The 24,640-nt window shown below is 44.6% G+C and overlaps 1 protein-coding gene across 1 annotated transcript in view; it reads left to right on the forward strand.

Moving 5' to 3' along the window:
* The first annotated feature begins 41 nt into the window (after positions 1–41).
* The window catches only part of LOC111077785, a 42,899-nt gene continuing 18,300 nt past the window's right edge, over positions 42–24,640 (forward strand). Inside the window, 2 exon segments of the mRNA XM_022372192.2 lie at positions 42–476; positions 11,976–12,263. Coding sequence (XP_022227884.2) covers positions 48–476; positions 11,976–12,263 — 717 coding nt within the window. The 5' untranslated portion in view covers positions 42–47.

Here is a 24,640-nt window from a genome sequence, read left to right on the forward strand (position 1 = left end):
AAAACCTTCAAAAGCAAAAAAAAAAAAAGCATCATTGCCACAAGAAGATGCTGATGCACCACACAACATCGACAACGTCCACGGCGACGATGACCAACTCCTCGTCATCGGCCACGCCCACACCAGGGTCGACCTCCTCCAACAACAGTGCCACACTCGAGACGCTGCACCACCAGCAGCAGCAACAGCAGCAGCAGCTGCAGCATCAACTGCAGCAGTTGCACACGAATGCGGCAAACAATTCGCGTCCCCCCTCGCGAGCCCCCTCGATACTCGATAGCCCCACGCTGGCGCGTGTGGAGCGGGCACGTCTCCGACTCGAGCAGCAGGAGCGTGAGAGAGAGCGAGAGAGGAGCAGCCAGAGGGGTGGCGACATCAATGGTGGGGGAGGTGGTGGCAGCAGCACTGGAACGGGCAGTACGGCAACGACAATGAATCGTGAGGACAGCCTGGAGCGGAGCATATTGGATCCCAAGGTGAGGCAACGATCCGTTCTTCTTCTTTTCCTTCTTCTGCTTTGTAGATAAATTACAATTAAGATTGCAACTAGCTGCAAGTACCAAGATACAGTATCTGCGCAGAGATCTCTCTGGGAAGGTATCTCTGAGCATCTACAGTATCTCAATCTCAGGTTATATATATTTATCACATTATTTACGGAATATTTCGAAATCCAAATTGAATTTAGGGGAAAGGGAAATGTCTAAAATTCCATAATTCGTGGGGTATTCCCGCGCCACAAATCAGTTATTAAATTACCTTCTGCTTTCCACCCTGCCCTCTCCCTGTTTGCCTTCATTTTTGGCCATAATCAGAACAAATGTCTTGCAAATTAGTGAAAGCCTTGGCCTACGTCTAAAGAGCGCAGGGAGAGCATATTTCCTAAACCAAATAAGCCCTAGACACACACGTACACAGAAGCCCCCTCTTGACGGGGAGACATTTCACTAATGGTTTAGACGGGGCCCTCGGGCCCACCACAGCTACGGGAACAGGGCCTTCCCTCAGGCAATAGCTGGACTGTCCGTCCGATTGGAGGGGGGCTACTGCCCTTTGAGTATATTTTCCCTTCGTCTCCGCAGGCTACTTCTGCGATTGTGTCCGTGTCGTCTACGACCTTCTTTTAGCATTATATGTAAATGCTTTTTATTCTGTTATTATTTTGTTAACGCTCTTATCTTTTTTTTTGACTGTGAATTGTGTGGCCATCAGCTGGCCAGAAGCTCAAAGCCTCTTTATTTCTTTAAAGCTTACTGAAAAGAGTGGACCCTGTGTGCCCAATGGAGTGTGGATCTCTCTGTGTGTGTGTCTGTGTGTGTGTTGGGGTTTTGCATACATGAAAAGGGACTGCTGAATGGTCAGGTAGCATTAGAGGCAGCAACAGCAACCAAAACCAAAACCAGAAGCTGCTCAGGTAACAGGCCTCGGCCTCGCCCTCCTCATGCCATCAGCTCTTGGCTCATAGCTCAATGAGAACATAAACTCAGATAATGAATTGCGAAATCTATTAGGCAGACGAGACAACAACAAAGATAGAACATGGAACTTAGAACATGAAATTTGGATGGGATTTCGTGTTGGTTTTGTGGAACTCCTCTTATCTCTGAAGGGTAAAACCAAAACCCTGTAAAACAAGTAAACCAATGATTGAAATTATTATATCGTAGAGGGTTTATCTATGAAGGTTCTGTTGCTGCTGGCTAAGGAGTTGCCTCAATTTCTTACAGCAATTTTCGTTGAATAACTTTCCATCTTAGCTGCTGTAATAGTTTCTTCTCCCCCCAGCAATTTCTTTGGTTCTTTCTATCACATCATCAATTCTGTTTTTGGCCAAAAGCCAAGCCAGTCCAGAGACTGATTACCTGATAGATGCAGTGCTTCAGAGTTATCCTGCGCCTCCTTATAGACGTAACAAATTGTACGTAAGAGTTCTGGGGCCAAATTGCCTGCATAATTTCCACACACAGCCTCCCAGCCCATCCCTTGCTGGGCCTCTCCTCTCGCTCCTGTCGCTGGTGGCCTCCTTTTTTTTTTTTCTGTCGCCCAAAGGGAAACTGCAGCCAAAATATTTGCGCAGGATGTTTTTTGCCATCAATAAACTTGGAGTTTGGGGAGAGCTCCTAAATCTTGCAGGAGATTTCTGGCTACGGAAAATCAATAGAAAATCGGGCGAAAAAAACGGGGCAACACTTTTGGGTTTTTCTTGTTGGCGGAACGAAGTGACTCGCGCAGTGCATTGAACCCCCGCGAACCACATCAAGTGGGGCTCAAAAAAGAGTGTTCCAAGCGGCAGTGGCAGTGGCAGAGCGTCATAATTAGTCACACTTAAAAAGGCAATGGCCCAAAGAGTCTTGCTGTGGCCCGTTAGTTGGCCAAATGCGAAATATGAGGCAAGGCAAAAGAAGGCTAAAGCCGAAAGAAAAAACCAAAGAGCCAAAAGAGACACGCCGGTAACCAGAGACACGACACGACACGACACAAGAGAGCTGCGATGAGTAGGAAGCGCCATGGCTCCACAAATGGGGAAAGCAAACAGCGGGAGGGGGGCGGAAAACCGAGAGGACGGGTGTTAGGTAGGCAAAGAAATTTTTGCTGAGCTACGTGCCCCGCAAGCAGCCAGCCGGACTATGAGATACAATGTTTGACCCAAAGCAAAACAGAGGAAAGGGAGGAGAAAGACCATCTCCATGTCCATGTCCATCCTCTGGCATTGCTTCGCTGCACTTGGATGCGGGTTGCACGTTGCAGTGTTGCAGTTGGTACAGAAAGGGCCATCCGCTGTAGCATTTGGAGCAGAAAGATCGGAGTTCCACTTGGAGGAAAAGCAAAACCCAAGAGGGTAGAGAAATCTGACATATCTTTTATCATTTTTGTCGGACATGGCGCATAAACAATTTCCATAAATTGTAGGAGTACGTCGCACATCTCAATGTCAATTTATTTGCGGCTCTCGCAATTCAATTTAACGGCTCGCTCGCATTCCACGAATGCGAAATATTCTACGAGTACAGCACGCAAATTAAATGAAAAACACAAACATGTTTTTTCTATATGGTTTTTATTTTTATTTTTTGCATGGATGAATGACCAGCAGGGCAGTGGGAGGGGCCTTAGAAAATGGTCAGAAAATGCGAGTAAACACTCTGAAAACTCAGAGTTCGAATGAGTTGTGGATGAGTTGTGGATGAGTTGTGGTGTAGTGCGGTTGATGGAGGATGAGTCAGTGGAGGGGACTCAAAGAATGGGAAGAGAGCGAGCAGAGAGCGGAGAGCTCTTGGCTTTCTTTATAACAATCTGAAGGGGTTTCGAGGGTGCAGATAATAGGAAAAGTGCCTACAGATATTATTACTCATGCAATCGATAGAAATAAACAAATTGCATTTATGAATTGATTCGACGAAAGGGAAGTAGAACGGGTTATAGCCTATAGATGATGGACTATTTTAGCTACTTCAGACACGTGGCTACTGGCTCTTCGTAGCGGTAGTTTTTAAAAGGCGTGTTGTTCAGTTATGTATTCCGTTTATGACAAGTTTGTTACCAAAACTAGCGAGGTGTGCGGTTTGTAACGGGTTCTGGGTCGTTGAGGGGGGCCGTCGCTGTGGTTGTTGCGGTTAGTTTGACTGGGCGGCGGTCCGTGCCAGCGCAAAACGTTAACGCGGTGTGTCCTGTGTCCGCCGCCCCCCACGCGGCTGTCGAACGCCCGGGCAAGCCCGCGCTAGCAGCAAACAACGTGGCGTTACTTAAGTACTGGTCCGCTGTGCTGCCGGGCCGGCTCTCCCCCCGTGAAGGCCGTCTTACTCCCCGGGCCGCCCGCCGTCCGCTACCCGCTATCGCCCGCTGGGTCGGCGGGGCCACTCAGTGTACCGAATAGGAGAAGTGGGCGCCTGGGCGGGCCCCCTGCCCCCGTGGTCGGTGGCGCAGTCCCACGTGCCGGCATAAGCGAGACAGGCCGCTCCAATCAGATATCAACTGGCTGGGGCGGTGAAACTCTGTCCGCAGGGTGTTGGGGGCTGTTCAGGTTAGTCGTGGATACCGTGGGTTGGTTACCCGTATGGTTGGAGCAATAGTGCCGTATGGTCGCGGCATAGTTGGACGCGTATGATTCCAGTGGTATCGCGCAGCATCCTCGGATAGCACACGAATCGCCAGCCAGAAACGGAACTCCGCTCTTCGTAGCTGCAACTGTTGAGCCACGAGAGTGCGATGCACCTGCGTCCAGTGAGCGGCCGGCAAGGTCACTCCCGGCGCCCTACGCTTAGGCGGGGCAAAATCCAGCGTCCCGTCGATGACTCGGGCCAGGCGCGGGCTGCGTGTCGGCGTTCAGCGCGGGGTATCGCGGGAATCGTAGTCGTGTTGTTTGACGAGTTGAGGCAGAATGGTTTGAGAAGTGTAGGACGAAGCTAATGAAGTAGTGTGTGTGTTAGCACCCACGGCAGGATCGTGCCGCTCACCTGCTGATGGCCTGATCGGGGCGTTGGTGCATAGGGTAGCTATTAGCTTCCTGGAGCCGAGTCGGGGAAGGTTGCTAATTGAGACTGTATTCGATGTCCGGTGTCGCCGCAGGCGCGCAGGCAATCGGCTTAAGGTGTTAACTGGCAGTGTTCCGTTGTTAGTGTACATCCTAGCGTGCCCCCCACCTCTGCTCTCTCTCCAAAGCGGTTGCTGGCTTGTGGGATGCTATCCATTGCGGCCCTCCCACTGGCTGTGTGGCGCTGTCCACTTCTGTAGCGGTATGTTCAGATCGTCAGCTATCTGGTCCTGCCCCATACCTGAGGCCAGTTGGCTTTACGTATCTGACATGCCGAGCTGGACCGACGAGGTCCTGCTCACACCCAAAGTCGGTGACTGTGCCGAAATATTAAACGCTTGTTATTGAATCGTTTATTAAGAGGTCTAGGGCGATGGGATAGCTGGCGTGGCTGATTCTAGCGAAGGTGTGTCTAGGCGGTCCTTCGGCGGTCGTGGTGCTCGCTCTCCACATCGTTAGGTCATCCTTGCATTATGGAGGCAAACGCCCCAAACGCAGCTTCGCGTAGCCCCCGCTATCGGGAAGCTTTATCCGGCAGGCGGGCCGCTCTGCACTTGACTGTAGCTGGGCCTCTCCAACTGATCCGTCCCTTGTTGCTGGGAGCATTGTGGGCTGCCGCTGTCAACTCGCGCTTCATCGATTCCAGCTGACCACGCATCGTCAAACTCCTCCCCAAGGGCCCAATCCATCGAGTCAATCCCTCCAGGCATTATGGTGCTCGTTGAACGAAGCGACCAGCCGCTGCCTTTAGTCGCACTTTAACTCCTCCTCACTGGCCCATCCCCCGCGACGGCAGTTTCCATCTCCGTGCTGCTCCTACCATGGATTGCACCTGCGTGTTGGCAGCTTCCGATCGACGAACAAAGGTGAGGGGGGGAGATTGAAGGGGTGCTATTAGAAGCCATCGTGTTGCTCAGTAGAAGCTGGGTTTAGGTCACTGAGCGGTGTAGAGGTTAACAGCCGGTGAATAACCTCAGCGTTTACATGAACTGTACAATCGATCGCAGCGCTCAAAACACCGGTCGTCAGTCAGCAGCGTGAGCTAACAGTTTGAAACGCACTAAACTTGGCATCCCACAACAAAGGCATGCACACTGAGAGCACGAACCGAAAAACGCACAAGAAGCAGACCGCAGCAGTGACGCAGAACCGTCTGTTGCTGGACATACGACAAACCAAAAAACCGTGGTTCAAAGCCAATTTATCCAACGAAATGTTATGTTTTTTGTGATAAAATTTAACGTTGTTCTATCACGTGGGGTCACCAAATGTTGAGCTACTGAGCTTCTTCAGTAGCGTTGTAGATATTATTAAAAGGCGTGTTGCAGTTATGTATTCACGTTTATTGTATTAAGTATATATTGTTTATCCAAAACTAGCGAAAGGTGTGCGGATTTGATAACGGAGTTAACGATGGGTCGATTAGCGGGGCCGGTTCAAGACTGTTGAAGTTGTAGTTTATGCAAGGTTTAGTTTAGAACTCTGTGGAGGCAGGTCACGGCCAGCAGCAAAACGTTTAACGACGGTGTGTCGTCTGAGTGTCTTCTGCTTCTCTGACGAGCCCCCCCACAGCGGCTGTCGAACCGACAAGCAAACCCAGCAGAGCATAAGCAAACAAACAAAACAGTAATAAAGGAGACGTTACTTTAAGAGATGTTACATATGGTCCGCTCATGCTGCCATGGGCCGGCGCTTAGCCGAACAGACACAATGCAACGCATCACTAAACCAATTAAAGTTCCCCAAAAAACCTATGCGAAAAAAAACGCGTAATATAAACCTTCTGGTTGGCCCCTCCCCCTGGTTTCTGTTTCGCTCCTCAATTAGCCTCATAAATTAGCCCATAAATAGAATAAATAGCCAACACTATCCAGCCAAAAATAAACACCACGAAAACCTGGTAACCGATAAAGAAGGAATTGAATTTCCATGGGCGGGGGGCGGGGGCAGCCCAGTAATTTGAGTCTCGTTTTGCTTTGGGGAATTGCCTACTCGCACGCGAAAGACCAGCGACCCCCCAAAAAAAAAGCACAGAAAATCGTGGAATAAATCGAGAGACAAGTAAGTGAGCGACGCGACGGACGGCACACACACGTTTTTGGGGAAAATGGAGCAAACCCCCCGCTGCCCCCGCTCCAGCAGACAAACTAAAAGTAAACTAAACACAGACGGGAAGACACAAAATGAAGGGGGCAAATGTTGGGGCAGAAATAAAAGAGAAAGAAACAGACAAAGGCAAAGACAACGGCAGAAGGAAAAGATGCAAAGACGACACGCAGAAAATGCGTAAAAATAAAAATGAGCCAAAAACAAAAACGAAAAGAATACAGAGAAAATCATTTCATTGGACGCCCATCCAACCACCCACCCACCCAGCACACACGCCTACAAACAACCCCTCCACGAACGATTTCATTCATAAAGGAGAGCGGGGAAAACTTTAGCGGAAAATATGCTCCACAATAAAATATACAAATAAATGGCTGGGCTTAATGCAAATAAAAGGGGGGACGGGCATGTGGCAATAGGCTCTCTTTGAGAGGACAGCCTCCCTGCCTCCTCCACCTCCGTCTCCACCTCTTCAAAGGAGGTCGCCGGTCGAGGGGCAGGGCAGTGGGAGAGGTGGCGCGAGGGAATTTTCACAGCAACAGCAAATGGCACACAGAAGTGCAATTTTTGTTTCGAGGGATCTGAAAAGGGGAAGGGAAAATGGAATCAAATCACAAATGCAAAAAGGAAATGCCAACGGAAAAATGCGTACGTTTTCCAGCAAAACGAACAGGGAGGGAGGGGTGAGGGGTGCTAAAGTGGAATGGGAAGGGTGAGGTAATGGGAGGCGCCTGCCTTAAAGCTAATTTGTGGGGTTTCTCTTTTTTTCAGTCTGAAAATTGCATTTAATATTTTCTTTCGTGTTCCCTTTTTTTTGGGGTTACTTTTGAAATAGATTCTAGCTATATTCTGAGGACTTTCTGCCTGTTTTGGAGGAGAATCAACAGCTACAAGCCGCTTAAAATTTGATCCAAATAGAAGCTAGCTCTGAAAGAGTTTCTTCCAATTTTGATCTACCAAAATAGCCCTTACTTTTGTGTCTGCTTTAATTTAAATTTTATTGCAAAGAGTATCACTATCTTCGACTTGCAAAGCGAGTCTTTCTTTCTTCTTCGTGTTCTTCCACTGGCCTTTGTCGGTTGTTCTTTTTGATGTTTCTTGCGGCTGCTGTATGCATCTCAATTTGGTTCTACAGTGTAAAGTGATATCTCATTTATGTTGGACTGTCCAAAGTGATATTTATCACAATTAAGCGCCTGCACAGTGACCCACTAAACGCCACACCCCACCAGCCAACAGCCGCGAGCCGCCAGCCGCTAGCCAGCCGCTGCAGTTGCTCTTCTCTCATTGCATTAAGTGCTGCTGCATGGAAAGGGGAATGCATGGAATATAGAGCAGGGGGGGATGCATGTGGGGATGCATGTGGGGGTGTTAAAGGTCACAGAAGATCACAGCAGCAATCGAGCGAGGCTGATCCCCAGCCAAATGTGTTAACCAGCCAAATGTTTCAATTTGTTTTTTGGGCTCTTCCAGCAAGTGAAATATCTATTACGTACTGCAGAAGCATCTATAAAGAAAACATATGGTGCATATTTATCCATTAAAAGTGCCTCTAAAATAGAGTATTTTTTTCATAAATTTTAAAAGCAAACAAATCTATGAAAAGAAATTTTAGAGAAAATTCATCGTGAAATATTAGAGAAAATGTACCAGAAGAATAGGGAGATAGCCCCAGCTTTTGCTCTAATGAAATATAAACAGATGAGAATCATTTTAGACTTTTGTTTGGTGCCAGATTTCCCCACAATTTTCTTCGTCCAATTTTTCGTGTACCACTTTTCGAGTCAACAAATTTCAATGCAATTTTGCCCCCTAGAATTTCACAGAATATGCAACCATTCGACTTCCAGTTGCTTCCAGCCTTCCAGCTTCCAGATTGCCAGACAGTTACTGCCATAACTATTTGTAGCGCATGGAGGTAGCTTTCCCAGCTTTTCCGCAGCTTCCTCGTTTTCCTCGACAGAGCAATCTCTGGGCAATGTTTGTTTTTCTGTGGAATTTAGCGAAGGGATGGGAGAAGGCGAAGGGGGAGAAGAAATGTTTCTTAAGAAAAATCTCTCAAAAACAATGCAAACAATTTGCATATTACATCAACATGTTGCATGCCACACAGTCAAGATTGCAGTTTGTTGCTGCAGTTGCTGCAGTTGCTGTTGCATATGCAATTGAGTTAAGCGCACAATCCCCCACTCCGCCCTCCACTTGGAGTTAAACGAGGCATGCCACCAAACGAGTCAGATGCAGTCGAATGATGCACAATGCTGCTGTTGCTGGTGCTGCCTTTGCTGTGGCAAGTTGCATGCGTGAGTAAGGCAGGCATTTGTTTCCCAACCAGCAACGTGGGGGGGTTTGTCGGTTGCCGGTTGCATGCACCTCCTCTTGCCTCATTTAGGGCTTTGGCTGTGCAGAAATCATCTTTAATATTGGGCCCAACTGTGGCTCTGTCCTTTCCTTGCCACATGCCCCGCCCCTCCTCTCTCTGTGTAGTTGCAACATATTTATTCATATTTATTCATACTTATTCATACGTATTCATACGTACTCATACGCTCTTGCCGCTTGCCTCTTGCTACTTGCTCTTTTTTTTGTGTGTGTAATTTCTTTATAATTGCCATTTCCCGTTTTAATGAATTGTTTATACGTTGAAAAGAGAGTCACAGTGGCAGTGAGAGAGGGGAAGGGGAAGGGCATGGGGAAGGCCATGCAGGGGCCATGGGGGTCATGGCAACAGCGGAACAACAATACAAACACAACAAACCCACACACCCATGCCCCCGTCCAAGTGGGGTACAACCTAAAACTGAAACCCAAACACAGATACAGCAACAGCCACAGCAACGGATACAGCACACGAGTGGAGATACAGATACATGGATACATGGATACCATTCTACATGGTTTTTGGAGGGGGCTACAATTGCTGGCTGCCTGCCCTGCACTGCCTGCACTGCCTGCCGGCTTGACCATTTTCATTGCTTCCGTTCCTCCAACTGTTGTACTCTTTTTTCCAGAGGGTTTTACTGCTATGAAGAGCGGTTTGTTAGGCAGCAAATGGATATTATATATACAGATGATAAGCCACAGATATATCCATCTGCAGGTCTTTTTCTATAGCTCAATGTCAAATCATTTCTGGCTGAAATTCATTCCAATTTAAGCTGCCGCTTATGGCTACTGTATGAAGACTATATCTGAAAGATCTGCACAAGTATCTACATATTTCTGTTTATATCTAATGGGCTGGTAGAGTATCTCCTGCTTCGGCTACCACGAACCCCTTCTTTTTCTACTTGTTCCTGCCTGCACTCTACTCTTTTCTTTTCTTGTTTTTTGGGAGGGTTGTTGGTGCCTCGTTGTTGCAACTGTGGCATGACAAACGGAAATTGTTTTCATTTGATTAGGGGGCGCACCACACTGCGCGTTGCGTGTGTGCCACAAATGAGCTGGGGGTGGGGGTGGGGTGCTGGCAGGCAGCGTCCGAGGGTTGTGCCCATATGATGGAGGATATGCCCCATAGAAGAGGCAGCACCAGCGGCAGCCCCTACCAGCCACAAGGGCACGAACCTCTTAATGCATTTGAGCGACCGCATTGGGGATTTCCCCCCATCACCATCCCCATCCCCACTCCCAACCCCATACCACATAAATTGAGTTGATAAAAAGATAATGATGATGATGGGGATAGGGGAATGGGATTGGTAATGATTAAGGGGATTGCTGGGCAAGGTGGAAGGTGGAAGGTGGAAGGTGTGTGTGTATCTGCTTGCCCACAGCCTTGTGCTTTAATGCTTTTTATGAGGTTTTAATGGGACAAAGGAGTGGCTGCAACTAGCACTGGCCGAGATGAGTAATGGCAGGAGAGAGCAATGCATTCCTGCAATCTCTAACGCTATTCCAAGCGATTCTCCGTTCATATATCTACCCAGCACCTTCCTTTAGAAAACTCTCATTCTTCTGTCTTCTGACTCACCTGCATAAGTGGATCGATTGATTGGATCAAAACCTATAAATAGTACGCCTACCTCAACAGCCAGCCCCCAGTAGCCAGCCCTCTCATAAATTTTCCTTGGAATATGATTTCTTCCATTCGTTCTTCTGTCTTTGCTGGCGAATCAAATTAGTCAACAGTACCTGCTATCGCCACAAATTGCTATAATTATTACGAAATCTTATCAAAAACGCCAATGCAGGCGTCTGCTAGTAGGTACAATGTTTCTTTCGGTTTATGTATTCTTATCTAGGAATTTCTTTAAAACACAGCGCCGTGGCGGCGCTCATTCAGTGGCCAGACCAGAATCGTTGACATCATACCCTGTAATAATCGGAGGGGGCAGCGGGCAGGGCAGAAAATGAAGCACAGCCGCCCCAGTCCCAGCCCCAGCTACAGCTACAGCTAACAGCTACAGCTACAGCCACAAGGCACAAGGCAAATAAAATTAAAATGGTTAACGCGTGTGGCTGTGGCTTCCATAGTATGACATCATAGTTTTTGGGAAGGGAGACAGTGTGGAGTGGAGAAGGGAGGGCACCACCGACCCCAAGTGCTGAGTGGGTGCTAAGTGCGTGCGGCGTTTTATATGGATTTCTACAGCCATAGACACCCCCTGAAAGCAGCAGAAATTATGATGGGGGAGACGGCATGAAACCCATATAGAAAATTCATCTTTTTGTCACGGTGGAAAAATCTGGTTTAGGTAGGAAAAATATGAGGCAAAAATATTCTGAAATTCTAAAAAGTGGAAATTTAAATTATATTTACGAATTTCCTGGGTAAATATTTAAATAAAAGAAATAGGAAAAAAACTGTAGATGTATAGAAAATAATATCATAAATGTTCTAGTGAACACCACACTACAATAAATACCCCTGATAAATATAAGTATCATAAATGATTATCACCACAATTATACCACATAAACCCTATATTTCTATAATGATTTTAATTCTTAAAAATTAGCAAGAAAATTGGAAAATATATTTTTGACCTAATCAAAAATACCCAAAGAATTATATACTATATTTTAGTTTTCCCAACAACCAAAAATTGGCAACAAAAAAATCTAATTGACAATAAAATTCCATTTATTTCTGTTTTTTCGTACCTACCCAACCCACCCCACGACACAAACTCCGAATACAAAAATATACTCAAATATACTCAAAATCCTGCCCCTTGTTTCTACCTTTTCCCGCCCAACAAAAACCACAACTACAAAAACTACAAAAACTACAAACCTGCCCCCGCCCGAATGACAAAACAAATGAACAAACTCCCAATGAACAAACTTTGGAAAAACAAAAACCGAAAAAACGAAAAACGAAAAAACAATTTAGAAAGAGACGGCGCCCTGGCATCAGATGTGGACGCACATGAAACGCCTATCGCACGCCTCCAAAGTCAATTCGACGAGCAGCCTGACGGCGCAGAAAACCGATGTGGGTGGAGGATCCCCACATTCACATCCTCATCCACGTCCCAATATGACGCCCACTGGCGGCACGACAACAACAACGACAACGGGTGGTGCCACAATGCCTGGGAAATGCATTTTATTCCCGGATAGGACGTCTTCCCTGAAAAGCTCAATGTATACGCAACAGGTGTACTTCAGGCCCGATATGGTAGGAACACAACAAAATCTCTTGCTCTTCTATATAGCTATAGCTCATAGATTCTTATTGGCATGGTTTTGGATTTTTGAATTTTAATTGGAATTTGAATTTGAATATGGTTTTGTGGCTCTCAAACTGTAGATAGCTAAATAGCTGAACATTTCGCTTTGATTTTTGTTGAAATTTCTTTCGTTTATTTTTCATGGCACCTTCCACTTAAATTCCCCACAAATCTATTTTAAGACTCATCTATGTTAATTATTGATATTATTTTTTGGCTAATGGTTTTATGGATTTTATGGTTTTTTTTTTGTTATACAATATTTTAAGCGTTAAAAGCGTTTCTTTTTCAACATTTTTTTGCCTGACTTTTATGCACCCCAAGAAGCTCCTCTACAAAGCGTTCAGCGTTGCATTAAATGCACAAGAAATATCGTATGAATGCAATAATCATAATCATAATAATAATATTCATAATAATAATAATCTTCATAAACCAACGACATGGCAAATGCCAGGCAATTGACTTTTTTTACCAAGGCAACCCCCATGGAGCCCCCTCTTGTTCCAGGGGCAAGTGCAGCCAACAAAAATCATAGAACCATAACTTGCAGCAGAGTGAAGCATGCAAAAGTTCGAGCTTTATGGTGGGGTTTAGCCATGCACTACGAGGGTACATGGCGGTAAATGTATAGTACAAGCGAACCACAGTGGAGACTCACTACAGAGACAAGACGGTGTAGAATACTGCAGAATATTCGGAGAGTGAAAATAGTAAAAGTAAATGAAATTAAAGCCTTCATAGATCGAGCTAACCAGTAAGAAAAAATATTTTTTTCTCGATTAACGCGGTAATCAATTTCTTTGTGTCCACAAATTCAATTATGAGTCTCACTGGGAGAGCGAAATAAGCTACTAAAAATCCTCAGCCTTTTTTTGGAGTCTCTACTGTTTATGTCATACACTTAATACATTCAACCACCCATAGCCATGGCTTCCCTAGCAACAACAACAGCAGTTTTCTCTCTATAGTTGAACCCCGCCGCCCCACTTGAAACATCAGTTTTCTATAGTTTAAATGCATATAAAAATATGACGATACACCCCACAAAAGGGTGACCAGAGCCACAGCCCCACAGCCAAAGCCACAACAAAACAAAATTTTTGTTTGACATTTTGCATGGCATTTGATGGATAAAAACCTTAGCACAATATTTACCAGGCGATTACTTACAGCACAAACAGCAGCAGAAGGGGATGGGATGGTGAGCTAAATATTTAATGCCAGCTACGTGAGGCTGTCATAAATTTCAAGATAAATCAGCATCAGGGTCAGGAGTATCTTTGGCCAGTAGATGGAATGCAAGTACGCCAAGAATCAGAGCCAGAAGTAGGTAAGGGCAAAAGTGTAAAGTGTAAACGTGAAGTGAAGGTGTGTTTGTGTCTGCCCTGGCAAAGGTCGATATATGCAAATGGTGCATTTTAGGATCGTTTATGTTTCATTGTTTCACCAGCTGACATTTCGGTTGAATCTGTATCTAAATCCAGAGACACAGAAGTCTGAGGAGCAGACAGGGGGACAGAGCATTGCCGGCAAACAATGGTAAAACCGGCTAAAGCCGGCCGCTTGCCGTACAGAAACCTGTACAACCTCTGTGTTTTTCTGTGCTTTCTGTGTTTTTCTGTGTTTTTTTTTTTTTTCAATATCAAGACACATTCGAAGCTTCATTAACATAATTGATGCGCCATTGAATGGACTATGGGCCGCTGCGCTGCCGCTCTGTGAGTCTCTGCGGCGGTGAGTCTTCGAGCGAGCGCCCCATTATATTGTCTTCATGGCGAGGCAGAGCGAATCGTTGGACAGGTTTTCCTCCTCCGATCCATGCGCAACGATCTTGAACCGGTTTACAGTTTTTCAGTCTGTTACAAGCACCACCACAGCTCCAACTTCAACTCCAACTCCATCTCCATCTTCGACTCCAAAGCGAACCTCCCTCTCTCTCTCTCTCTATCCAATTCTGTCTGTGGCGATCAGCTCTGTAATTTTCAATTTCATTTTGAAAGAACAGCCTCTGCTCTGATGGAGTGAGTGCCTCTGCCTCTGCCTCAGCCTAATGGGGCTGTCCAAAAAGCTGCAAACTGCAAATAGGAAAATGCAGCAAAAGTGTGCGGAAAATGCTCAAAAAGTTATCAAGCGGTTTGAGAGAGCTGTTTTGTTGCTGTGTTTATCTAAGTGGAAAATTATTGTATGATTGATAATGTGGGGCGTGGCACGCGGCAATTGATATGAGAAATAGGCGATGCAAGTGGGTCATTTATATAGGAAACTAGGGGGACTATATGTACACATGATACATAGCAACAAGTGACATCAAAACTGTAATTAGATTTAGCTTAAGTAAATGTATTAGAAAGAACTGAGAAATACAGGTATTTTAGGATATTTTTCAGCCATAGTTTTCGAATAAAATTCGATGCACATCAATGATTCATATTATAATGTTCGATTCTCGGGCACCATATATTCCAAAAAATTCTATAAAAAAAACTGGAAATCATTTGAAAAACACCCCAAATTAATTCTATCCTGAAATATCTTTCAAGCTTCTTTCCGGCTTTAATACCATTAAAATCTCAATAACAAAGGTCCAAATAAAATACCTTTGAATAACCCTTAATGGGATGGATGGTGGTAGGTAGCTTTCTTTCACGCGAGAACAAACCAAAACAATCAAAACCTGAATAAAGAATTCTTCTTTCGGTTCTTTCGGTGGATAGATAAAAACGGCACCTCTCGTCCGCCATGGCACGCATGTGCTGTAAATTGCTTATGTAATTATACAACAATTTACCCCAAAGGCAGCCCTAGACCCCCCCACCAAACCCCGCGCATCATCAAATATGCGAAAAAAAAATATATATGGAAACTCCATGTGGCGAGGACTATTAATTATGGCATCTGCTGTGGCTGCTGGCATCAGCTGCTAAAAGTTAATGAAATTTTTGCGGTTCGAGGCATTTGGCTTACATAAAGCGATGGCTAAAGCGATATCAATCAAAAGTCCCTTCTTTTTATGTTATTACATGTTTCGATTTATAGAGCAAAAGAGCGCAGGAGATGGAGAGTCTGAGAGAGAGAGAGAGAGAGGAAAGAAAAGAAAAGGCCGCCTAAAGGCAAACAGGTTTCAGGCGCTTCAGACAGAGGCAAAGGCTCTGCCGCAGGAAGATAAATGGCAGACAAAGGAGTGGAGTGGAGTGGAGTGGAGTAGAGTGGAGTGGGGTAGAAAAAGGAGTGGAAAGGGAGAATAATCTTCCCATAATGCAGTCAAGTCACCGCATCAGCACAGCACAAAAAAAAAAAATCTATATAAAGGCAATACATAATGGAAGTAGGAACAGGCAGGAACGCAGACTGAAAAAGTGCAGCAAAAGAATGTAGGAAAAATCACAATTCAATGCCATTTTTCTTGACTTCATATTTGATATTCCCTCTGGCGATGCTTCAGTTCAGTTTTACTCGTAGAATATATCTCGTATCTCCTGCATAAATCAGCACTAAAAATCGGTCATAGAAAACAGCGGAAGTACTTTTTCTGATGCCTGAAGAATTGGCCACAAAAAAGGCGTCGGATAGAGCTCTGTCGCTCGCTGGAATCTGCAATGTGGACAGCAATCCTGGACAGCAGCAGCTGTCATTCGGGATCGCCAGAGAGAACAATGAATTGGCTATGGCTATGGCTATTGATATTGGTTATTGGATATTTGTTACTGGGTTCCCATTTTTTTTTTGTGTCCACTTGTGCTGCCTGACATTTCCCTCCTACTGTCCCATTTCCTCACTGTTTGAACCTCGTTTCCCTCTGTTTGAACCCTGTTGCAATTGTCCGAGTGGAAAACCATGTGCCTGCCGACAGCGCCTCGCTTTGTTGCATTTCGGCAATCATGGGCAAATGTTTTTTTTTTTTCTTTCCTTTTATTTTCTGCGACATCTGACAGTTGAATTGGTCGAAGCCGGAGAGGCCCATAGCTGGAGATATTAATTCTGTTTACCTTTTGATGACTCTTCAGGTGGAGCAGCATTGCATTGTGCACTGTGGCATGCCACATGTTACTGTGCCTTGTAAATATTTAATTGAAAACGATATGGCGAAACGAAACGAAACGGTAGGGAAAAGACACCAGCCATTGTTCTGATGGGGGAAGCCAATTTTTCAATGAATTTCTAACAGAGTTACGAGACCTTTTTTGTTTGTTAATTTTCCGAATTAACTTTAGAGTTCCCTCAACTTTCAACTGCTGCTGCAATTGCACTTCAAAGTGTTGCCGCCTTAGGTGGCCCCTTTGTACTCCCCCTTCAATGAGTTTCTGAGTTCACCCACATTCACTTATTGGTCTTCTTTTCACTTCTCTAATTAGCGGCGTGACCTTAATCACTTAAGAGTTTCCATAGAGCCTAGACGAGACCCAGGCACAGCCCCCCTCCTGATTGCTCCACTTGCAACTCCCACAAGCTGCTCCCAGGGGCTTCTCAGTGACGTAATCTGTTGTATCTGTTGGAAATGTATCTTCTAGATAAGATAAAACACCAAAGATAATGCAATTCCAAATGCCAGATGCCAAGCAAGTGACACGAAAATAATACCAAAATCTTATACAAATTTCTGTGTCCGAGTTTTGTGTTTTATTTTTTGGCCACGCGCTGAACAGACCAAAAAAATAGTTTAACCTTTTTTGGTGTGGGGGGCACCAGCCCCCATATATGGGAAAATTACTCAAAAAAACGAAGCTTCGTTTCGTTTTTTTTTTATTTATTTATTTATTGAATTTTTCTGTTTTCGGCTGTGGGCTGATTTTTAGAGGCGACATTTTAGTTGTTCGCCTGTCAATGGGAATTACGCGTAGAGTTATTTACGGGGCGATGACACTGATGAAGGGAGACCTTCGGTTAAAGAAGAACTGAAGGTAGAATGTGGATGTATATTCTACTCGTTACCACTCGGCACTTCCGCCTTGCAGGCGAGAGAGAGAAAGAGCGGTGTATCTTCTCTATTAATTATGAAAGCACCCAATTAACAGACGCCACTCTCTCATGGTGTGTGGCGGCGCTGCAGAGGGAGACAATGCATTCGCTTTGTTTTCCATCAATCCCAGGGTCACAATGTGTGTCTTGTTGCATGCCATCGAGAGATACAGCCATGAGAAAAGATCGCTCGAAGATCGAAGAAGAAGTCTGCATCCATCCATCCTTTCCTTTCCTTTCCTTTTTGCCCCACAGATGGAAACGCAGACTCAAATCATTTTGTTTGAATGCTAATTACCTCTCACTTATCCCCGGCCAAGTGCAATGATCTGAAAGGATGGGGGGGGAGGGCGTGACGCTGCTTCTATAGGAAGTGGATGGAGATGTGTCTGCCATCAGTGGAGATATCTCATCGTCTGCTGGGTAATTAAGGCACCCCCATCCGCCCGCTCTGGCGCTCTCTCTCTCTCTCTGGGAAGAGTTCTTTAACCCCTCTATTAAAATATGGCATAAATAATTTCGCACTCAATTAAATGTCCCACACTTTCACATCCCATAGACATCTGCATCTATATATATATATATACGCGTACTCTGACATATCTGTATCTATATTTTCTGGTTCCGCTTGGTGATCTGCTCTGCACATGCATATATATATATTTTCCCATTAAATTCTTCAATAAATTACTCACATTCTTCTCTCATTCTTTTTTACCATCTCTTTGTAGGTAAGTTCTCTTCGAAGTTCTTTCTCCGTGTCTCTCTCTCGCTCTGCCGTGACGTCAGTAAGTAGCCTAACATTCGATTACCTTCTTCGATTACCGCGTGAGTAATCGGCTGGGGTAAGGTAAGAAGCACTTCAGCTGCAATCAGTTGCAGGGGATAGCAGGCAGGGCATGGGAGGGAGGACATGCAGCTCGCGTGAGTGTGCATGTTTTTTCCTCATCTTCTTCTTTTTTTTTGAAGGTTTAATTTTTGATTAATTAATGGGTGTGGCAACGCGATAAGTACGATGCAGGAAGTAAATTTTGTTGCAGCGCAAAAGACTCCAAAAAGGTGCTTCACATTAGGAGGGGAGAAAAGGTGCTTGACATTAAGTGCGGTGCTTCAGAGGCGACTGATGAAGGGTATCCATGGGAATTGGGTGGAAATTGATGAAGCAAATGGAGTGCTTTTTATGGGTTTATCTTATAAGGAACTAGATCTGGGGAGCAATCTTTAGAATGCGGAAATTTGTCATCCTTTCCTGAACAGAAAGCTACTGGCTACGGGCTGCTGGCTGCTGGCAAACTAGTTCCCTGAGATAATCTCTGCGAGTAATTCGATCATTTGTCAGGCCCCAAAGCTGGAGAGCAGCCAACTGCAACCATAATTCTTTTCCTTATTGGCCGATGAGTTGTGGAGAGACAACTCTCGGATTCTCCATATTCTGGCAGCTTCTGGGGATTTCAATTAACCATCCAACCACCGAACAAACCACTAAGCCAATTTCCAATTTTATATTTCATTTCGATTCGATTCGGACACACTTTCATTGAGTGAGTGACTGAGTGAGTGACTTTCACATGTTTATCTGCCTCTCTTTCTCTGTGCTGCAGCTGATTTATCTCTTCCCCATTGCACACACAAACACACACACACACACACGATCTTTGTGTACATATCTTGTGTGTCTGTTTTGATTAAAGAAGAAGATTCGTGTTGCTTTTTGCAAATTACTTTCATTTTCTGTGTGTAAGAGAAACTGTGGCTAAACAACTGCGCTGACAAACTGCCTGCCCGGGAAAAAGCTGCCAAAGTTGCGGACAACTGGGGATAGGATTTACGAGACATGGGCGACATGACACTCCTCTTTGGACTGGACCCTCTGCCCCACCACCCAAAAGTGTGTCATGCAAATTTTCCTTCTGCTGCTGTTCACTTCACTGTCTGTAATTTGATATTGTCATTAGTTTGCTTGGCTGTACAGTGCGCACTCGACTGTGGACAAGGAAGTACATATCTTTGTATCTTTTTGCACCCTTTCGAAGCGCTGCACTTGACAGCAGCGATTATGTTACTCGTCTTCTCGTCGTACTTCTCGTCGTACTTGTAGTGGGCGGTTGGCTGGGTGGGCTCTACCTCTGCATTATGCATGCCATGACGCTCATTAGTGGGACGCTTGTTAGAAGTAGACTAAAGAGCTTGCCCAGAGGGAGGACACGGCCAGCCAGCGGGGAGGAGGATGAACCCAAAAGAACAATGCCTCTAAATTGCCCTCAAGGCAGCCAACGCAGCGGTTGAGCGGCTCAGCGGTTCAGCGGTTCAGCGCTTGCCTTTAAATTAGCCACAAAAATCTCCAAGTGAAACTTTCAGAATTCCATTACACTGACAAAACTTTTAAATGGCTCGAATTTTGAGGGATTGCAACACACAGAGAGCCACAGAGAGCCACAGAGCACTTAACGTGAATGTCAAATGTCAGATGATTTTGCTAAAAACGAAAAATATATCCATAGAAATTAGCTCTTTAAATGAAGACTGACACTCGACTTTGAGTACATCCCAAAAATAAATGACACTTGACTGAAAGGGGGCGGAGGGACAAAAGTGTTGACAGTCGCTTGATGTTGCGTTGAAATATGGAAGTGGGGGGAAAAAGATACTTGCCCCAGACATTTCCAGAGGGAAAAAACTATTAGGCAAGGGTTCACATGTGATGATTGCTTGATGATTAGAGAGGGAGTTTTCCCTGCCTTAATTATTGCTTGTTTTGTGGCAAGTTATTGGTGGAATGCATCTGCAACACTTTGTGCCATTTAAGTGTTAGTTAAATGTGCGGGAATGTTGTAATAAATTACCCGTAGAGTGACACTTTTTCTAGCTGGCAGTGTCACTTCTAGCTCGCGTTTATAGAAACTAGTTTCATTGTTGAATCAAACTCGTTGCTTTGGCAATGTATCCGGTCTGTCAGCTGACAATTACCCAAAGGAAACATTGGCAAATGTCTAAATTTAATTGAAAGTAGTTCCTGTATGCTGTTGGGGGACTGTAACGCAGCCGATGTGCGCTGCTGCAGGACGCGTGGCCAAATATCTCACTGCCACACCCTTTCGCTCACACCGAATGCATATTGCAACTCATTTCAAATCATTTACTGGCTCTTTGGACATCTTCTGCCCCTACTGCCCAAACATATATAAATCATAATAAATTTCAATCAAAATTGCATAACTCTTTGGCTGTAAAGCCAACAAAAAGCCCTAACCGTTAAAGCGGACAAATAAACACAATGGAATTGTTTTTATAAAATATGCATTTCACGATGCCGATGTTGGTGGGGAAGTCTATATCCATCTATTGGTGAAGCGATGTCCACTTTACGATTGGCCACATTAATGAAATTTATTCACTCGCAAAGACCACAAATGAATGGACAGATATGGAAGACGAAGAGATGGTTAGATGGGGAGATGGAGAGCGCAGAGAATGGTATTCCATAAATACAAACCGCAGGCATTTTTCAATGTTTAACGCTTTGCAATGTCACAGCATCAGTGCCGCTGCTGCCGCTGCTGCCACTGCCGCCACAACACACAGTAATTTGCATCCATCAGATACAGTTTTATTTCTGCTTATTAAAAACAAAAAAAAAAGCCAACTGAAAATATCATTAAAAAATGCTGCAATTTGCATACAAATCACGTATCTGCAGCAGAGTTTTTGTTTTTGTTTTTGGTTTTTGGCATAAAAACAGAATTCGTAATAAGCAGAAATATTTCTTGAATGAACTTGCGTCAGCGTGAACTTCAGCAGGTACGTAGATACATTTGTATCTATACTATATAGGTATATGTATATTTATATAGCCGCGAGATCAGGGTGATTCACTTTTTTCTCTCTCTCTCGCTGCCTCTCTCGCGATTTCGGTGAATGAGTAACACGTTATGGAAATTGGCAATTGGCAAAAAACGAGATACTTTCGCTGCTCAGACGAGATCTAATTGCCGGCTCCAATTAGTCAGAGCCAGAGACACAGACGCGTGTGGGATGTATCTGCTCCCCGCTCCTCCGCCCCCTTTGGCTAATTGTTTCAGATACACTTGTGCCACGGTTAGATAAGGGGCATGCCAGACCCAAATGTAGCTGCACTCCGTGGAATGCACAGGCATTTGTTGCTTGAACAATTAAACTCATTAAAATTCACGCTTATGGCACATTTTAATTATACTAAACCACGACAAAAAAACTAAACGAAACAACTTTAGAGACAGGGAGAGGGAGAGAGAGAGAGAGGGCGAGCGATTTTTAGTTGGAAAACGCATCTTAAAGATACAACCAACCAGAGCCAGAGGTCGAAGACACTCACTCGAGTGCCTACCCCGCTCCATGCTTACTTTCTTCCCGTACTTCAACTACTTGAAAGATACAAAAACTGTGATAAAGATACAATTGCATAGATACAATTTGTTGCTCCATTTTGGGCATTGTCTTATTTCGGCAATTGTTACGATTATTTCTCATTCATAATTCTCTGACACATTTCCACACACACACACACACACACAGATAGCAGAAAACGCCGAAAACTTTCCCAAGTTTTGTTTCATAATTTTGTTGGCCAAAATGTCTTTGAACCCCATTTTGGGGGGAATGAGTGTTAATGAGTGCGCTTCGAGCTGCTCTTTTTCGTCAAAAACAAACAACAACAAAGAAGCAGCAAAAGCATTACGAAATCTGAATCCGACTTTAATTTCAAGCCCCCGAAAACATTTGGCTTTTCCCTGCGCAGCTTTCGCAAGTGAAACGAAAAGAAAACCAAACCAAACCGAGTTGAGCTCACTCAACTCAGCTCTCTACACTCCACTCTCTTCTCTCTGTTTAGTTTTATATATTTGTTTTTCGTAAGGGGTGAGGTGGGGCTTAATTATATTTTTTATTTATTTAGTTTTGTGTCTGGCGTCTGGTGTCTGCTGTCCGTTGGGGGTTTCTGTGTTAATTAGATGGCAGCGCTGTACATTTCTCTTAACTGCCGCAAGAAAACAAAAAAAGAGGGTCAAGAAGGAAGCAAAGCCAAAAGGTAATTACTAGAAAATGTAGAAGAGGGTTTTAGGTTTTCGGTTTTAGTTTTTAGTTGAAGCTGTGAAAAGAGATGATTCACAATGGCCAAATCCCAAACAACAAAACACTTCCTCTTACATAGATGGAATTACAATAGAATTTTCCAATTGAATTCATTTCCCGCTATCCATTCTGCTGACTAATGGAAATTCTTTGGGGAAAACTTCTCAAGTGTCAAACAGCATTTATTGTGTGTGTGTGAACCAATTTCTTTTCACTCCTTGACATTGACACAGACACAACTTTTACCAAGACCTCAATTACAATCAATCACAACACATGGCGTTTGTCTATCTATCTGGCTGCCTGTCTTTTGGCCAAAAACCAAACCCGAAGCATTCCCTGGCCAATGGCCAATGGCCAAACTGTAACCAAAGACTTGCGTGCGTGTTTTGTATGAAAATTACAATAATAATAATAGAGGAAAATCCCCATACCAAGCAAAACTGTTGTTGTGGCCTGCTTAGTGCAAAAATTTCATTTATCATAAACTTCTTCCTGCCAGCCTTTTGTTGCCTCCTTTTGTGTGCTAAAAATGACAAAAGACTGTGTCCCTGCCCCTGTGCCATGGTTAATGATGATGACAATCAGTAGAGGAGGTAGAGCGGACAGGGCAGGGGGCAGGGGACAGGCCGTCACTTGTTTTCCTAGTTTTTCCTTTAGATTTCACTCTCGAAAAAGATTGAGCACAAAAGTGGTTAAAGCGGTTTTGGCGCGCCAAATGTCACTTTTCCACGTTTCAAGCAGCTTTTCATTTTCATTTTCATTTGGCGGAAAGTGCAACAAGTTTTTCCGCTGAGAAAAACCAAAACAAAAAATAGATTTTGTATTAATTATTAACTTGGTGGCTAAATTAAGAGCAGGTTTTCAGTTGGCCAAGTTATGATTCAGGAAGTGGAAGGAAAGTTATCCAGCCAAAGAGATACAAAGAGATACGATACCACATCCATCAGATACAACCCACACAGAAGAAGAATCTGCTTGGCACTCGTACTATATCAAACACTTGACTTCCCAGTCGCAGACACAAACCATTCATCATTCATTCGGTGTGTGAGTGTGAGTGTTGGCTTCTGCTGCTGCTTCTTTTAGTCGTGAGTACATGACCCACTTGAAATATGCATGGAAAATCAATGGAGCTTACAAAATATTTACCGCCCATTAGCACATCGTAAAGAGAGGAGAGGAGAACATAGAGAAGAACATGGCTATTTCTCACGTTTGTCTCTGTCTCTCTCTCTGTCTGTCTGCGTCGTGGAGAGTCCTTCAGGGGGGTGCCTCTATGCTAATCAGACGAATGTCGTTGGTAATATGAGACTTCTTTTAAGCAAAAAGACTTCTTTCTTATGACATGTGTGACCAGAAGCGGAAAGAAGAACGAAGAACACATGTAAGACTTCTGTTTCGACAGGGCAAATACTCACATGTACTTGTGTACACATTTATCTTACTGAAGTGCACGGCAATGGCCTGTCTTTGATTGGACTTGCAGGGAGCGCCTGCAGCTACATACTCGTACTCGTACTTGTACGTTCTTTAGGTCAGAGACCACCCAGCCTGTACTTCCTATAGAATCAATAACCACCCACAAAACGAGCACAACTTTTTCTGCAATTTAATTATTTATAAACAGGGCAAAAAGCACTACTCCCTACCTGTGAGCTGGACATTTTCTTAAGAACTGCAGCAGGTGGCAGGACGACAGGAACAACATATCCCGCCGGCGCTCACTCACTCGGAAGGGAATCGGAAGGGACAGCAGCACATCGTATCCTATAGATACACCTTGCCTTTCCTTTGAATCTTTTCTTTTTTTTTTTTTTTTTTGGCATGCATTAACCTTAATGAACTCTGGTACTGGTACGGGGTGTGGGACTGAAGGTTCTACCTGAAACCTGGTTGCTATTATAAATAATTGCACAAGAAAAATGGTTCAAAGTAGTGCACAAGTTTCCCCCCCCCACACACACACACACACACACATATATGTGCACACATATTTCCTCCCCTCCCTCTGTTTTAAATGACAATGGCACTCTCCAGCTGGCATAGTTCTCACGGCCCAAAGGGGGCAGGTCTTGTGGGCAGGCCAACAAAGTGAACAGAGTTGCGTTTGTCCATTGTTTATGTCTGAGAAGATGCGAAATCGTAGATGGGCAGGTGAAAATGTGCGAATGAGTGGTAGAAACCCATGGGGACTCAGTGATCAATAATCTTGAGACGATTATCTGGTATAGAAGGCGAAATCTTGGCGCGAAATCAG

This window comes from Drosophila obscura, unplaced genomic scaffold (assembly GCF_018151105.1).
Source record: "Drosophila obscura isolate BZ-5 IFL unplaced genomic scaffold, ASM1815110v1 contig_179, whole genome shotgun sequence".
NCBI classification, from domain to species: Eukaryota; Metazoa; Arthropoda; class Insecta; order Diptera; family Drosophilidae; genus Drosophila; species Drosophila obscura.